The sequence below is a fragment of the Megalobrama amblycephala genome, linkage group LG4 (genome assembly GCF_018812025.1).
Source record: "Megalobrama amblycephala isolate DHTTF-2021 linkage group LG4, ASM1881202v1, whole genome shotgun sequence".
Classification (NCBI taxonomy): Eukaryota; Metazoa; Chordata; class Actinopteri; order Cypriniformes; family Xenocyprididae; genus Megalobrama; species Megalobrama amblycephala.
Genome location: NC_063047.1, coordinates 51,981,709 through 51,998,546, shown reverse-complemented (window position 1 = coordinate 51,998,546; position 16,838 = coordinate 51,981,709). Strand labels below are relative to the sequence as shown.

At 38.6% G+C, this 16,838-nt stretch overlaps 2 protein-coding genes across 10 annotated transcripts in view; one reads left to right on the top strand and one right to left on the bottom strand.

The window, feature by feature from the left end:
• Positions 1 to 13,968, top strand: part of mast4 (microtubule associated serine/threonine kinase family member 4) — a 146,658-nt gene extending 132,690 nt beyond the window's left edge. For 7 of the 9 annotated variants that reach the window (XM_048189916.1, XM_048189915.1, XM_048189914.1 and 4 more), the window contains 8 exons: positions 1,184 to 1,305; positions 1,569 to 1,786; positions 4,584 to 4,781; positions 5,323 to 5,549; positions 5,749 to 5,871; positions 5,977 to 6,113; positions 6,671 to 6,876; positions 7,094 to 13,968. In XM_048189916.1, coding sequence (XP_048045873.1) covers positions 1,184 to 1,305; positions 1,569 to 1,786; positions 4,584 to 4,781; positions 5,323 to 5,549; positions 5,749 to 5,871; positions 5,977 to 6,113; positions 6,671 to 6,876; positions 7,094 to 11,079 — 5,217 coding nt within the window. In that variant the 3' untranslated portion in view covers positions 11,080 to 13,968. The remainder of the gene's footprint in view (positions 1 to 1,183; positions 1,306 to 1,568; positions 1,787 to 4,583; positions 4,782 to 5,322; positions 5,550 to 5,748; positions 5,872 to 5,976; positions 6,114 to 6,670; positions 6,877 to 7,093) is intronic. The other 2 variants (XM_048189918.1, XM_048189917.1) reach the window with 1 other exon arrangement.
• Positions 13,966 to 16,463, bottom strand: cd180 (CD180 molecule). Its single transcript, XM_048189923.1, has 3 exons — positions 16,307 to 16,463; positions 16,008 to 16,168; positions 13,966 to 15,912 (listed from the first exon to the last, which is right to left on the bottom strand). Exons 1-3 carry the CDS (start codon positions 16,406 to 16,408, stop codon positions 14,181 to 14,183), a joined length of 1,995 nt encoding a protein of 664 aa, XP_048045880.1. The 5' UTR covers positions 16,409 to 16,463; the 3' UTR covers positions 13,966 to 14,180.
• Between the last annotated feature and the right edge of the window lie 375 nt (positions 16,464 to 16,838).

The following is a 16,838-nucleotide window of genomic DNA, read 5'->3' as shown; positions in this document are numbered from 1 at the left end:
AAGGAGTTCAGTTAGGAGGTCAAAAGTTGTAGAATCTCATAATTCATGTATTTTAAGGTCTGAAAAGACTGAAATCATACTGAAGAGAAGCCAGTTAGTTGAGTTTGTGTCAAAACCTTTTACAGTCCTTGAGTATTGTTGTCTTTTACTGCATATGATAATTCATACTGAGCTGAAATGGCAGTCATTACAAGATGATTAGTTAAACATTTCAAATGCACCTGCAGATTATTTTTCTAGTCATGTATTTCATCTTTGAGGATTTCTTAAAAATAGTGTGTAAAAATCTTGTCTCGTCTCGTGAGCTACCTGTTTTTTTTTTTTGTTTGTTTATTGATTTATAAAGCACTACTAAAACAACAGAGCGTTGACCAAAGTGCTGTACAATGAAGAAATTCTACATAAAATAAGACATAGCACCAAACAAACCTCTAAAACAGTACACACAAAAGCCGATGCCTCAACACACTGCAGACTCGAAAGCTAAACTAAAAAGATGAGCCTTCAGATGTCTTTTAAACATGTTTAGAGTGGAAGATACTCTAATATGAGATGTCTCCTGTCTCGTCACACCCCTACTAATACATTATTAAAATATTGTTAATAAAATTAGTTAATGCACTGTGAACTAACATGAACAATAAACAACTGTATTTTCATTAACTAATGTTAAGGAAGATTAGTAAATATAGTAACAAATGTATTGTTCATGGTTAGTTCATGTTAGTGAATACATTAACTAATGTTTAACTAATGAACCTTATTGTAAAGTGTTACCTTTCAGGCATCTGATAATTAGCAGTGATTGGTGATTATTGCCATTTTATGAATTAACTGTTTTGTACTAAATTCATACATTGTGATATATATGGAATCATATGATTTGTATAAAAAAGTAAGCATGAAGCTGTATCTCTCACCTCAACTCAAACATAACCCTCAGTGGGAAGATCAGACAAAATGAGATTGTCCAAGTTCATATGAATTTGCCACCAGTTAGGCTTGGGAAAGTAGTCCAGCTAGCAATGACCCAGAACACCCTAGGAACAACATAGCAGTAACATAGAAACCAACAGAAACATTTCAAGTTACATTTTACATTTCTGTGCTTCAGCTTATGCCTTTGTTTACTCAGAGATATGCATTTATATGCTATTTGTTTGTTGTGGTATGTGTGTGGTAGGTGTACAGTAGTCTGGATCTGTCTCGAGGACAGCTGGAGGAGAAAGGAGAGCAGACAGAGAAGACAACAGACAGTCCTCTCACTGTTGACTCACTGAGCTGGACTCCAGACTTTACTGAGATGTAAGTTACCCTCCCCATAAAAAGGCTCAAATCTGAACTAAATGTAAAAAATCAGAAAATAAGACTCATCATTAGAATAAATGCACCTCTATACTTGCATGCCACTTTCCACATTTGTTTAGAAAATATTTATTTTTCAATAAATTATTTATTTTGACATTAACATTTATCATGCAACAAACCAGCTGCCACCTTAAGTTTGTAGAACCTGATTTTTTTCCTCCAGGTGGGTCATATAATTTTTCCTTGTTTCTCTTCTCCAGTCCCTCTCTCTCTCATTCTTCTGACACTGAGAGCACCAGTTTGAGCAGATGCTCTGGTCTTCTCCCTAAGTTTGCCATCTCAGCAGAAGTGGAGGATGGTGAGGGCTCCCTGTCTTTGGAAGACCCCAGTAAAGTGACCTTCAGTATTGGGGAGTTGCCTCAGGATGAGCCTGATCCCACCACACCCTGTAGCACCATCAGTAACTCCACCCTCTCAGGTGATTTACTGGACTGTATATGCATCAGACTTGCTCCACAAAAAATGTTCAGTTACACTTTATTTTTATGGTCCACTTTAGACATTCTAATAGCTGTAAGTAACTTTGCAACATGCCAGTTAACTCTCATTAGAGTATTAGCAGACTATAGTAGACTGTTTGGTTAGGTGTTAGGGTTCAGGTAAGTAGAATAAGTTGGCATGTACTTGCAAAGTTACTTATAGTCAGTAAAATGTCTGTTGTAGGACCATCAAAATAAAGTGTTAGCATATATTAAAGGGTAAGTTCACCCAAAAATGAAAATTCTGTCATTTATTACTCACGCTCATGCCGTTCCAGACCCGTAAGACCTCCGTTAATCTTCGAAACACAAATTGAGAGATTTTTGTTGAAATCCGAAGGCCTGCATAGGGAGCAATGACATTTCCTCTCTCAAGATCCATAAAGGTACTAAAATCATATTTAAATCAGTCCATGTGAGTACAGTGGTTCAATATTAATATTATAAAGCGACAAGAATATTTTTGGTGCGCCAAAAAATACGAAATAACAAATTATTTAGTGATGTCCGATTTCAAACACTGCTTTAGGACGCTTCGGGGCATAATGAATCAGCGTGTGGAATCCGCAGTTTGGAACGCCAAAGTCACGTGATTTCAGCAGTTTGGCAGTTTGACGCAATCCGAATCATGATTTGACATAAAAGATTCATAACGCTCCGAATCTTCCTGAAGCAGTGTTTTGAAATTGGCCATTACTATATAAGTCGTTTTTTTTTTGGTTTTTTTGGTGCACCAAAAATATTATTGTCGCTTTATAATATTAATATTGAACCACTGTACTCAAATGAACTGATTTAAATATGTTTTTAGTACATTAAAGGGATAGTTCACCCAAAAATGAAAATTTCATGTTTATCTGCTTACCCCCAGGTCATCCAAGATGTAGGAGACTTTGTTTCTTAAGTTGAACACAAATGATGATTTTTAACTCCAACCGTTGATGTCTGTCAGTCAAATAATGGGAGTGAATGGTCACACAATCTATAAGAGTCAATAAACATGCACAGACGAATCCAAATGAAACCCTGCGGCTCGTGACGACACATTGATGTCCTAAGACACGAAACGATCGGTTTGTGTGAGAAACCGAACAGTATTTATATAATTTTTTAACTCTAAAACACCACTATGTCCAACTGGGTTCAGCAATCGCTTGGTGAGGTCTGATCACGCTCTGACAGCGGCAGTGATGTCTCGCGCATATACTTCAATGAGTGCTAGACATCACTGCCGTTGTCAGAGCGCGATCAGACCGCACTAAACGAACCCTGAATGCAGTTGGACATAGTGGTGTTTTAGAGGGAAAAAATGATATAAGTACCCTTCGGTTTCTCGCACAAACCGATCGTTTCATGTCTTAGGACATCAATGTGCCGTCACGAGCCGCAGGGTTTAATTTGGATTTGTCTGTGCGTGTTTATTGACTCTTATAAATTGTGTGACCATTCACTCCCATTATTTGACTGACAGACGGCAACGGTTGGAGTTAAAAATCATCATTTGTGTTCAACTGAAGAAAAGTCACCTACATCTTGGATGCCCTGGGGGTAAGCAGATAAACATAAAATTTTCATTTTTGTGTGAACTATCCCTTTAATGGATCTTGAGAGAGGAAATGTCATTGCTGGCTATGGAGGCCTCACTGAGTCATCGGATTTCAACAAAAATATCTTAATTTGTGTTCCGAATATCAACGAAGGTCTTACGGGTATAAAACGGCATGAGGGTGATTAATGACTTTTTAATGATTTTTTTGGTGAACTAACCCTTTAAGCAGATACTCTACTAATACTCTAATGACTGGTAGTTGAATTACAGTTTCAAAGTTACTTAATAGAATGTCTAAAGTGGCCCATCAAAATAAAATGTTACCAAATATTCAGTTTTGTCTGTGGTCTCAAGAGACTCCAGGAAAAAGAAAAAAAAACAGTAAATGCAAATAATTTTCACAGAAGATGCTTGATTGCTGTACATACTGTAGGCAATGGACTTCTGCAATGTATTTACTGTATTTTATGTTGATTTATTATTTTCTACATGGAGTTTTTGCTGTGGTGAAAGTTGACCTAAAACCATGTGATTTGTTTGTGATCAAATAGATAGATTAATTAATCTACTGGCCATTGATTATGTCAAAGGAACATATACAAATATTTAAAGGGAAATAAGTAAATTTGATTTATATTACCACACTTAGGGTTAGTTTTTAATGACAGCGTACTAATGATGTGCTAAAATTGTTTTACTGAAAACAGTACTTTTTTTTTTTTTTTTTTTTTTTTTCTCCATGTACTGACCACAATGTTGTCCAAATGCACACACGCTGTGTTATACATGGCAGGCCAGTAGTTGGCAATGTCACTTTAAAAAAACACTGCACACCTATAGACTGAACACGTAATACGCATGCGCAAATTTCACTAATTCATGTTTTTGTAGTTTACACAGAGACAATAACGGTATCGTTTTTAAAAAAAGTGTACTTTGAAACCAGTTTTCAAAAAGTTCAAGACCCCAAAACACGTTGTTGTGTAAATGAATTTGAGAATAGATTCAGTGCAGGCCTACTTTTATATACTATATTTTATTTCATTAACATATTGTGCAAACTCAATGGGAATGCTCTGGAAATATTGTCTGGTCTGTTTAGTGCATTTCTCTACTTAATCAATAATTTTTTTTATTATTATTATTTATTTTTTTGTTTTATTTATTTTTTTTTTTTTTTTGAGTAGGCAGTTTCTCTGAGCACCTAGATCAGGTGCCGTCACGGGGAGATGGAGGGGAGAGTCTGGACAGCTCCTGTAAGCCCTCCTCAGACAACGGCTCTTTCCTAACTGCTCCCAAACCTGAGGCCACGGACAAACAGTGTGCAGTCAGCAAAGTGCCAAAATCAGTATCTACCAGCGCCCTGTCACTCATGATCCCTGGAGGTGAGTGTATGCGCGTGCTGGAAAAGAATGTGTTGTGTTGATGTGTATGTGATCAAGGGTGTTGGGGTGTCTTTGCATGTGTGGCCAAGTGTCAGGGGTTCCCAACCTTTTTGTCATCTTTTTGTTACAAAAACAATTAACAATTTAAATGAACTGCAAAAAGTGACTAATGGCTGCTGATAATTCTGTGTTGCAATCACAGGAATAAATTACATTTTAAAATGTATTAAAATAGAAAAGTTCTTTTAAATTGGAATAATATTTCACAAAATTGGTGTTTTTATTTTTTATCAAATAAATGCAGGCTTGGTGAGCATAAGAGAATTTTTATTAAATTTTTGAACAGTAGTGTTAATTTTACCATAGTATCTTATTTAATACAAATCATTTAATCTATGCGCTGCACTTTATGCTAATGTATAGTTAAGTAAACAAATCCTCTGTTCAATGTTCAATAAAAGTATAGTGATTACTTACATTACACAGTGCCAGTCTATTGATTTATTAATATATGATTTGGCCTATCTTTATGTTCCCCCAGATGTTTTTGGTGTGTCACCATTAGCAAGCCCCATTTCTCCATACTCGCTGTCATCAGACCCATCCTCTAGAGACTCCTCCCCCAGCCGAGATTCCTCACTAAGCGGTGTCAGCAGTCGTCAGCCAATCATTATCCACAGCTCAGGGAAGAAGTTTGGCTTCACTCTACGAGCGATCCGGGTCTATGCCTGTGACAGTGACGTTTATACGGTTTATCACATGGTCTGGGTAAGTGTGGGCCAGCTGTCCAGCACATTACAATAAAAGCCAACAAAATGAATTCTTACTTGTTTGTCATGGCTGGTTAGGGCAGAAAGAAATTAGCATGGAATAGATTTTTCATTTCTCATTTTACTGTTAGACATTGATGAAAACTTTTGAACTATGTAAGATATTTTTATTTTTTTATTTTTTTGTGGGGGAATAGAATGTAGAGGATGGTGGTCCTGCTCACAAGGCTGGTCTTAAGGCTGGAGACCTGATCACTCATGTGAATGGAGAAACTGTTCACGGGCTGCTTCACACTGAGGTGGTGGAACTACTGCTGAAGGTGCAAAAACCAATTGATGTTACAACCACAACACTATTTTCACTGCTTGTTTTTCATTTTGTGTTACAGTATTTATGTAAGTGACACTTACCTGTTGTTTTGCAGAGCGGAAGTAAAGTTGCTATATCCACGACCCCTTTTGAAAACACTTCCATCAAAACTGGTCCAGCTCGAAGAAATAGTTACAGAAGCAAAATGGTGAGAAGAACCAAGAAACCTAAGAAAGAGAAAACACAAGAAAGGTAAGAAAACAGGAATATCACTATTGTCTGTTTTAGGTTTTAAAATTGTCTGTTTACATGACCACATAAATTTGGACAAGCTACCTACACCTCAGTAGCAAGTTCACCCCACTGCCACTAGGTGTAGCTGTTGTTGTAATGTACACTCATTGTGCTGAGAATGGAAAATTAGTGTGCTTACTACTGCATACAATGCAGTATATACTGTATATTGCCTAATATTTATTTATTTTTTTGTAATTATGTAATTATAACCATTTCAGCTGTTTCAGATGTTATGTAAAAACATATATTGCCATATGACCTTAATATTGGCAAGTGTAATTCTGTAGCTTTCTTCTTGCAAAGAAATTTTTATTCTGCATTTTAATACTTTATTGTTGATGATTTGTTTTTGTTTGTTCTTTGTAAAACTAAATGCGTTGCATTAAGAAATATAGAATTCCATTGAGTGTGCTTTTAATATGTTCTGTACATTCTTATACTAATATATACTGTAAAAATAAAATGAGTAGTATGGTACTATGTCATTCTGAATATTCCAATTGTTTTGTCAGTCACGCTTTTTTCCTCTACAGGCGGCGTTCTGTATTCAAACGCTTTGCCATGCAGCCCTCTCCACTTTTACACACCAGTCGCAGTTTCTCCTCGCTGAACCGCTCTCTGTCTTCAGGAGAGAGTCTGCCTGGATCTCCCACACACAGCCTCTCACCACGCTCCCCCACAGCTGCCTTCCGCCCAACACCTGACTTCAACCAGTCAGGTTTGTGTCTTACATTACCCAGACAGTCTTTCTGATCAAAGAACATATTTTATTCATGTTTCATGACACATGTCAAAGGAGGTAAATATTTGCTCTTATAGTGCTCTGTGCATTTCCTGTTCAGTTCAATGTGGAATTATAAAATCTGAAGAAAAAAAAAAAATAGAATGCTGGTCATAGAATGCTTCATATGTTAGTTTTCCACTCTTTGTTTTAGGTGGAACTTCATCACAGAGTAGCTCCCCCAGTTCCAGTGCACCTAACTCACCTGCAGGCTCTGGCCATATCCGACCCAGCACTCTGCATGGCCTGGGTCCCAAACTACCTGGACGGCTCCGTCAGGGCCGACGTAAATCAGCAGGGAGCATTCCCCTCTCACCATTAGCTCGCACACCCTCTCCTACTCCTCAGCCACAGCCAACTTCTCCTCAGCGCTCCCCATCTCCCTTGCTGACTCACACTGTTGCAAGCTCCAAAACTTCTCAGGCCTTCCCTACCAAAATGCACTCGCCCCCCACTATTGTACGGCATATGGTGCGACCGAAAAGCGCAGAGCCTCCTCGGTCCCCACTCCTGAAGCGAGTCCAATCAGAGGAGAAGCTCTCCCCTTCTTACGCTGGTGACAAAAAACATTTATGCACCCGAAAGCACAGTTTGGAGGTCACCCAAGAGGAGTCTCAGGGGGAGGCCTCATCTGGAGGGGAGTATACCCCACCATGCATAGAGGAAAGCACTTCTTGTGAGCCACCCACCATTACTCGGGTGAGGCCTGCGGAGCAGGGTTGCCTAAAGCGGGCTGTCACTCGCAAAGTTGGCCGACAGGAGTCGGTAGAGGAGCTAGATAGGGAGAAGCTGAAGGCCAAAGTGGTTGTGAAGAGGCAGGACTGGGCTGAGAGACGGGAGTCTATGCAGAAACAAGACACCATGCAAGATGTGGAGGGAGCTGCTGCTGAGGAAAAGGAGTGGGGTGTCCTAACACGTCCCAGTGCGAGAACCCAGGTTTCTGAATCTGGATCCTTGGACAAGTCTACAAATGCTACTTTAAAGGATGTCCTCTACAAAAAACTAAACCCAAGAGTCTGTGAGAGCATAGCAGAGTCTGTCAACACTGGGGACTGTGTATCACTTTTAAGTGAGAATGTGAGGTCACCTTCATGTCAATCAGAGCGACAAATGTCTTGGTCAATGAAGGAAGGTAATAAACCAGAGAGGTTAGATTTCAAAGCCTCCAACATGGACTTTGCCAGGAAGAGGCAGTCCTTTGAGGAGAGGGAGGACTCTTTGTGCCGAATATCCTCTGGTGTTCATGAAAGCATTCATTTTAATACCACCAGGTCCAAAAGTCTTCAGCTGGATTCTGCCTTGGCTTTAGAACATGTTAAAGGGGGCATGTGCAGCATCCATGGCACTTCTGAAACTTTGGCCCCTAAGCTTTTTAGTGGGAGAGGAGAGAGTGCGGTAGAAAAACTTCAGATGATTGCTTCTGATGGCCCTATCAGGAAGACCTCCTCTGAGTACAAATTGGAGGGACGGCTTGTTTCCTCTTTAAAGCCACTAGAGGGCACCTTGGACATTGGTCTGCTTTCTGGACCTCGGGTATCCAAGACTGACACATGTCTTTCCAAAATGGCAGAAAGCCATGGTGAAAGTACTATATTAGCAGAGGATATGTGTGTAAAACAGCCAATTCAACAGAAAACCACAGAAAAACAGAAAGGTCCACAGGCAGGGATGCCTGGGACACTTAACCATAAAGACAATGTGTATTTGAGCAGTAAAACCATTACAAAAGAAGATCCCATTTCCAAAAAGGACTCTACAGTAAATCCAGCTTGCAATGAGGCCCTACACGATAGAAATAAAACTGATGGAATGAAGTTACAGATTACAACCAGTAAACTAGAGTCTATAGACACAAGTGTGAAATCTGAGAGTAGACTAAAGACAGCTCAGGAGATGAGGGCTGCACGACATAGCGCTCACTTTGCATGTGGAAAAACGCCCTCCATCAGAGAAGTCAGCAATGAAGACCAGGAAGACGACATGGAAAATGTAGAGGAGACATCTCCAAAGCAAAATGAAACTCAACAGATACAACCAGTCCTTACTAAAGTCAATGAACCTGACAAGTCCCCTGTGTCTTCTGCTGTTATTGCCCAACTCAACTTTGTCCAGCAAACCCAAGAAGCAGATTCTGGCAAAAATGGTAGGCTGAGTGAGACACAAACCAGTTTTCCCAGTTCAGCATTGTCTACTGAGAAGGATAGCATAAATAAAGACAAACCAGCCAATGTATACACCTCAGTGATAAAACCGATACATCCATCGAAAGATGTTGCAGACAACGCAATTGTGACATCAAGCCCAACCTTGGCTGCAACCAAGACTCTGATAGATAGAAAGAATAGGGCTGGTAGCACCAAAAACTTTTCTAACCTCAATGCAGAGTGTCTTCAAGATTTGAATGAAAGCAAATCATCTACCAGAATAAAAGGTTTAGACAAAAATGTAGAGTCTGCAATCAGAGATAGAACTGATTGCACACCAACCTCAGCCGCTGACTCAGGGCAGGCTAAACCAGAGATCAAAGAAACAGCACCCACCCCTCAGAGTCTATCTTTAACTTCTTCAGTCACAGCATCTATTGTGTCTTCTGTCTCAGCACTAGCAGATGCCCCTATTATTAAAAGCTCATTGTCTCCCAAGCCTACCCTTCAAGGAAAAGCCACTCCATCCACCATTTTAGCCCCACTGAAGACCATGCCTGCTACTGATTCAAAATCCCAGGCCTCCACAAGCACCACCCCACAATTTTCTGGGTTGGCTGAAGTAAAAATTACCACCATCCAACCTCCACAGTCTGATCAGACATGTGCCAAAATTTCAAGCTCTGCTGGCTTGGCAAATGGACAGGTAGCAAGTATTTCAGCTCAACTCTCCAAACAAATCTCAGACAGAACACAAAATTCCAATGTGTCAAGTGGTAGCAGAGAATTCAGTGCGCAAACCCATCAATCTCAACTGGCCTTAAACAAAAATCAACAAGCAGACAAGGTAAATCCGGTGGAGGCAAGTAGCCAACTCAATTTAATGGTAAATCTTAAAACCCTGCCAACATGCGGAGACAAAATGGACTCGAGAGATAAAATAGCCCCTAAAACGGACTTCAAATGCAGTGTGACTGAAAAGATTCCCTGTGCCCCTAACCCTAACTCTTCAGGCAAAGCTGAAGTTTCAAAAAACTGTGAAAAGCAAGAAGCCATCTTCAGAAGCCAAGTAAACATGAATATCACATCAAAGGACACAGGTGCAAGCTCACCAAAGACTAGAAGTTGTGACATTTCAACAAAAGACACTGTGCATGTGCAATCCACAGTGAAAACAGAGGAAAAGCAGAAATTCAAAAGTGTTTCTGACATAGACACCCAGAAGGTTGATAAGCAAGTTATGGACACGTCCATGACAGGGACAAGTCCAGCACAGACTGCAGTAAAACAGACACAACAGTCTGGTAGTGCTATATTGAAACAAACACCTTTAAGTTCCAAAAACAAGCCCAGAGTAGATTCTCCACTTGTTACGCAATCAATTGGGAAGGCTGTTGAAGATAAGGGAAAGCAGGAAAACAGAGCACAGCTACAGCCCATTGTCAAGGACAACATAGTAAATCCAAAGGAGCTAAGAGAGTCAGTCTTATCTACGACTAAATCCCAGCCTCAGAAAGAGACCCGCACTGCTTCTCAAGGTGGGTCCCTGCCAGTGTTGCCAGTTCCAGCTGTTAAAATCCATGTATCTAGTGGGCTTCCTCCTGGTAAGGGCAATGCTGCTGTAGTTGAAACACCTGGACCTTCCTCAAAGGAACCAGTAAAGTCCAGAATTGACGTTCCAAGATCAGAGTCTCTCAAGTGCTCCATCACAAGTGATCCTGTAGGGATGACTACAACTACTATATCCAGTCCTGACACTAAACATGTCACCAGTGAGTCAAAGGTGTCTGACAAACCGATTTCATCCAACCGAAAAGAGCAAGTAGAAAAGAAGAGAAAGGAACCCACTCAAGATGCATCGTCAGCTCCCAAAAATAACCGTAAAGACTCATCAAGAGGCATGCCTTTGGCAAAGGATAATAATACTTTTGAAAAAGATTCAGTCCGTTCTAAACAAACAAAGGATCCGCCACGTGGTTCAACTTGTAAAAAGTGATGTATTGTATTGTAGTTGCCAAGCGTATAAAATTTTAAAAGGACTAAGGATGTAAACTTAATTTTTGTCTATATGTAATATCTTTAAGCCTTCCTATCTGAGGACCGGTAAAGCTGTTACTTTGGGTTTTCATGAGAAACCAGAGAAATGAATTTGTTTGTTTGTGTTGTGATCTATAAAGCTTTGTTAATATTATGTCTAAAAAAAGTGTAGTCTGAATGTTGACATGTTTTGCTGCTGATTTGTGGTCACGTTTTAGATCTTGCAAAAGCGCCAAAAGTAGACATTGTATTGTGTTGCGGTGTGATGTAACAAGTGGCGTGTGCAATAACTGTGGAGATGGAGTGTAGATGCCTTTTTTAGGGCTTAAATGAACTGTGCCAATCCTGGAGTATAATTATACCAAACAAAAAGCACCTCAAATTTAGAGCTGAAGGTGCATGTTAACTGACTGTGTTAAAAAAAAAAAAATTTAAAAAAAAGGCTTCACGCTCATTCAAGCTAGCGTTATCATGCATTTTATTGGTTTTTGATGTATTTAAAAACCACTAGGAAAGTATATGTAGCAATGGTGCTATTAATATGGCTTACACTCTGCAAGTAGAACAGATTACTACAATTTCTTTTCTATTTTTTGTGTGAACTGTTTTTTTTTTGTTGTTGTTGTTGTTGTTTTTTTGTTTTTTGACCTTATCAGCAAAGTTTTGTTTTGGGTAGTGGTGCACAGAGGGAATGCACTTTGTCCTGTGCTTCTCACCTGGAACTATTTTATATTGGAATCATCTTATGGTTCTGGAATCGTAGTGGAAGGGGCCTTAGAGTTTTTTGGGGGAATATGACTTGCTGTTCTTAGCAGGTCATGGCAAAATTCACATTCCTTTCCCATGCATTTCTACAGATTAATTTTTATGCAATATATTGTAAATACAGCAGCATTAATTGTACAGAGGGGTTAGTTGAAAATGAGTGTTGTATGTTTTATATGTATATATTTTGCTATGTCATATGTTTGTATACTGTACTCAATGTTAGTCGCTAGTGATGTCATCTGCTCAGTAATTGTGCTGATATAGAGTCTAAACTAGCAGAATAATCATAGTCTCACTCTGAAATGAAGTGTACTTGAAGTTTCACTGAGGTATGTAGGGGTTAACCACATGCATTTTCAGATATGTATTTTAAGTGATGCAGCAGAGTTGTTTTCTGAATGTTCGTACTTGATGCCGCTTGAAATCATGCATTTACATTAAAACAGGGACAAGGCAGATGTAGAACTTTATATAAAAGGCAAGTTTCAGAAACTAAAGGATTACCCCATGATTAAGGATTGTCACTATGTAGATTATTTACAATCTGTTTTTCAAAAAAAGAAATATGTCAAGCTTTTAGGGCTAACATTTCCCATTTGGCGTACAAGAACACGATGTACTTCCCCTGGTTTGGTTTAAAGGGCTTATACAAGGATAATCAAATGTGCTTTTGCAACATGGCATTATGGTATGTCAGGGCTTGTGGTAAAAGTCAGGAGTTTCAGTGCATGCTCGTTCTTCATGTCCAGTCAGTTTCTAACATATTCATATGCAAAGTACAACACTTATAAATGGGGATTGTGTAATACTTTACTAAATGCATTTGTGCTATTAACATCTCTAGTCATGCAGTAGGACTAATAAGTGCTTTTCCTGCACTTTTTACCTTCGAGACCTTTCAAAGCTCTTTTTCCTTTTTCCTCGTTCCCAAACATTTAAAAGCATATTTGTCACAGTTACGCTTGATTTGATCTTTAGGCAGTTGCATAGTGACCACTGAAGGTTAGCATCAGAACAGAGGAGTGGGTGAATTATGTCTTTTGATATTTGGTCTTAACTTTAAATCTGCTATAGCTCTATGGTATGTATACATCACGTACCAACTTAAAGTAAAACAACTGTATATTTAGGTCCATTTCAGTATACTTATCTAGGCTATATTACAGTATGATATTGAAGTATTCACAATTAATGTTTTATGTAAACAGAGCACTATATATATATATATATATATATATATATATATATATATATAGACACACATGTGCATAATTACCTAAATAACAATACACCATGTAAAGATCTAATAAAATAAAATAGCCAATTCAAAGTTGATTGTAGAGATTTTAAACCATATTAGCATTGAAGTTTCTGTTCCTCATAGACTTTACAAATGTAGTAGAGGTCTGAAGAGATACAAGGCACCTTAAGATTAAAAACACAACACTTATTGGGGTTTTGAAGCTAATGTAATATTAACTTTAATGATCAAATATGAATGTTTTATAGGACACACATGCATTGTCTGTTCTCAAATATCAATAATATTGCTATGAATTAAACCCATTTATTTTGTTTGTATTTCTTTTTCTTACCCCCCCCCCCCCCCCCTTCATTTTCTGACAATTAATGTTTGAATCCTTAAAGAAGCACATTAAATGCTTGTTTACAACTTCTTCATGGATGTATATTTTGTACATTTGTGTTATTTGCCAAATTAATGTGCTACGTCACAGGCAGTTATGCTGTGATCGCCGTGCGTGTGTGAGTTCCTCTTCGCGGACACTTGCTGTTGAAGACCGTCGGTGTGGTAGCCTAATTGTTTGTTGTCTTTCCAGTTCAGTATGTTCTTGCTTGTTTCCTGGGGTTTTCTTTCCTCTCTCTATGTGTGAAAACAGTGTTTATGTAGATGACTCTGCTTATCATTGTCTTTTAGGATCTGTGCAATAAAAGATGTGGTTTTGAGTTTTGTACATCACCCACAGAAAGCTCTATGGATGTCATAGATGTTGTATACTATAGAAATATTTATACTTCTAAAGTTGTATAATACTGAAAATAAAAAGGCATGTCAAAATTACCTTTTATTGTATTTTATTGTCCTTTTGCTTCTAAATTACTTTAAACGTCTCAATCAAAATAATCAAGGTAGTTAACAAGATTGAAAAGGGACATTAGACCTATATCTGTTATTTAAAAACTCTGAACTTCAACATTTTTTAAAGGCTTTAATACTGTTAATAGCCAGCTTTGTAGTCCACATTAGAAGGGAGCCCAAACAAACTTCTGAATTTACAGCTGTGTGTATCTTGAATAACTTCTAATTCTCCTCACAAGGCAAAAAATGGCAGATGCAATTATAATCACAATTAGAATTATAACAAATGCAAGTACACCAACAGGGAATCCACACTGAAGTTTAGCATCAATAATCCTTGTTCTTGTAGCATTACAAACTGTCTCCATTAAGTGTTTTACTTTGATTGTGTTTTTCTTAACCCAGTTGATGAACTGAATGTTGCTACAGTTGCATACTAGGGGATTGTAGCTCAGATCAACAGTACTTTCTTTTCCCAAATTCATGACACTTCCAACATCCACTATCACAATGGCATTACTGGCAAAGTTAAGTTGGAGAAACTCCAAGGAGTAAAATCCTGAAGTGCTCAATTCGACAAGCTTGTTTTCACTCAGATCTACTTGCCTGAGATGTGTGAGGCCTTTAAACAAGTTCTCTTCAAAGGCAGTTATTTTACATGAAGATAGAATGAGGGTTTCCAAAAGAGGGACAGGTTTAAAGAGCTCTGTCTCTGTAAGAACCCCTCCTTGAATGGGGTTCCCCTTCAAATTGAGGAGTTGCAAGGTTTTCAAGCCACTGAAGATGTGTATATTTGTCAGATTTGTATTTGACCAGGAAAGATTTAGAGTTCGGAGACTCTGTAGATTGTTGAATGGAGAGCTGTCGTTCAGAGTGTAGAGTGAATGGCTGAAGTCCAAGTGTTCCAGCTGTGGAGTCGCACTGAAAGGCTGTGAACTCCAGATCATTGGTGAGCTATAGCTGAGATTGAGGAGCTTCAGTTCACCCAGACCAAACAGCTGGTCGTTACAACAGGGTCCAATGGGTTTTACTAAACTAAGACTGAGATCCAGCTCCTTCAGGTATCTGAGACTCTCCAAGCATCCATTGCTGAAACTGAGTTGCTTCGAGTTCCCGCTCACGGACAAGTGCGTAAGCACAGGAAAGTTTCTGGTGTTGATGTGGCAGACGTCTGAAAATCTATTCTCATCTAGCACCAGATGGGACAAGGTGGACAGGCCAGTCATGTTAAAGGGCAATAAATCCAGGTGGGCTCTGGTAAGGTCAAGCTTTTTAAGCCCTTCAAGGCAATGAAATGTGGAATTATTTAGGTCTGAGAAATGCTGAAGCTGGAAATCTAGGTCAGTAACGGTGATCTTGCAAAAAGATTGTAGAGCAGCTGATGGTATGTGCACATTTGGATCGGTTTCATACAATCCTAGCTTCAGTCTGTTTGTTTTAATGCCTTCAAGCCCTCTTAGTACAGAGGAGAAAGTCATTTTGCTGAAGCAGCCACTGAAGTCAAGACTACTCAAGTTCAGTGACTTAAAAGCACTTGGTTCTATACTGACAAAATCGTTTCCCTTGAAGCTGATGCTCATTCCGACCACATTGTGAATTGGTTGTAAGTCAGTCAGATTTATCCGGTCTATAGAGTTCATTTCCAGCTGCAGGCTTTTCAAGTTTTGCCAGTGGAAATTGCTTAGTCCATCTAATGAGCGAATGCCACTTCCCCCAATCTCCAGAACCTCCAAATATGCAAGATTTTCTGATGGGATGTCTGATAGGCTTTTGATTTTTGACTGAGTTAGGCTGAGATATTTCAAGGCTAGTGGTCCAGAAAAAGCTCTACCTGCGATGAACACGAGTGGGTTTCCAATTAGGATTAGGACCTCCAAGTTAGGCTGATGCATAAAAATGTCTTCATACATGAAAGCGATGCCACATCTGTAAGTAATAAGGTTTGAGTGTAAGAAGCAGAAGAAGAAACATTAGATTCTCTGATACACAACTCAACTTGAAAGAAAACTAGTTTTGCTCACCTTGTCAAGTCTAATGAATGCAAGTTACTTAGCCTCTGAAAAGTGAAGTTGTATAAAGCCGGCAGGTAGTTGAAGCTAAATTTAAAAATTAGGACAGAATTTGGTACCTCATCTGGAATGAATTGTAGGTCCATATCACTACAATCATAGCCATTGGCTATCTAAAAAAACAATTATAAATGTTAAATTGAACAGCAAAACATAAGATAAAACTTCACATTATACAGTACATTAACAGTATATTAATTTGTGGTTTACTTTTGTTGAAAATCATGCAACATAACCAATCATAAATTTACCTGTTGACACTGTCTCTTAGCCCATGGTGTTGCTTCATTATGGGTTAAAAAGTGAAACAGAACAGTGTAACATAACATGTAAAAAACAAAATGCATCTCCATAGTGTATGGGACAGAAGAGAACAATGTCTCCTCTACATCCAAATATAAAGATAAAATAGAGGAACTATAAAAAAAAAAAAAAAAAAAAATCAGCAGTAACTTCCCTTCAGTAACTTCCTATATTCAGCAAAAACTTCCCATCTCAACAGTGGCTTACTGTATGGTTAGAGGAAAACAGGCTGTTTCCCTTGTCCTAAACAGTAGTGCGATTATCTCAGAATGAAACTAGAACAGACAATATGGGTCCATTTAGCACATCCATAACAACGACATTAGTTTATTTATGCCAAATGTCCACATTGTACCCTCAAATATTTAGGTTCAAATTTGATTCAAAAAAATGGGACAACTTGAGGGTGAGGAAAATATGACAGAATTTTCATTTTTGGGTGAACTATCCATTTAAGCATGCTGAAAGGCCAAAGGTAAA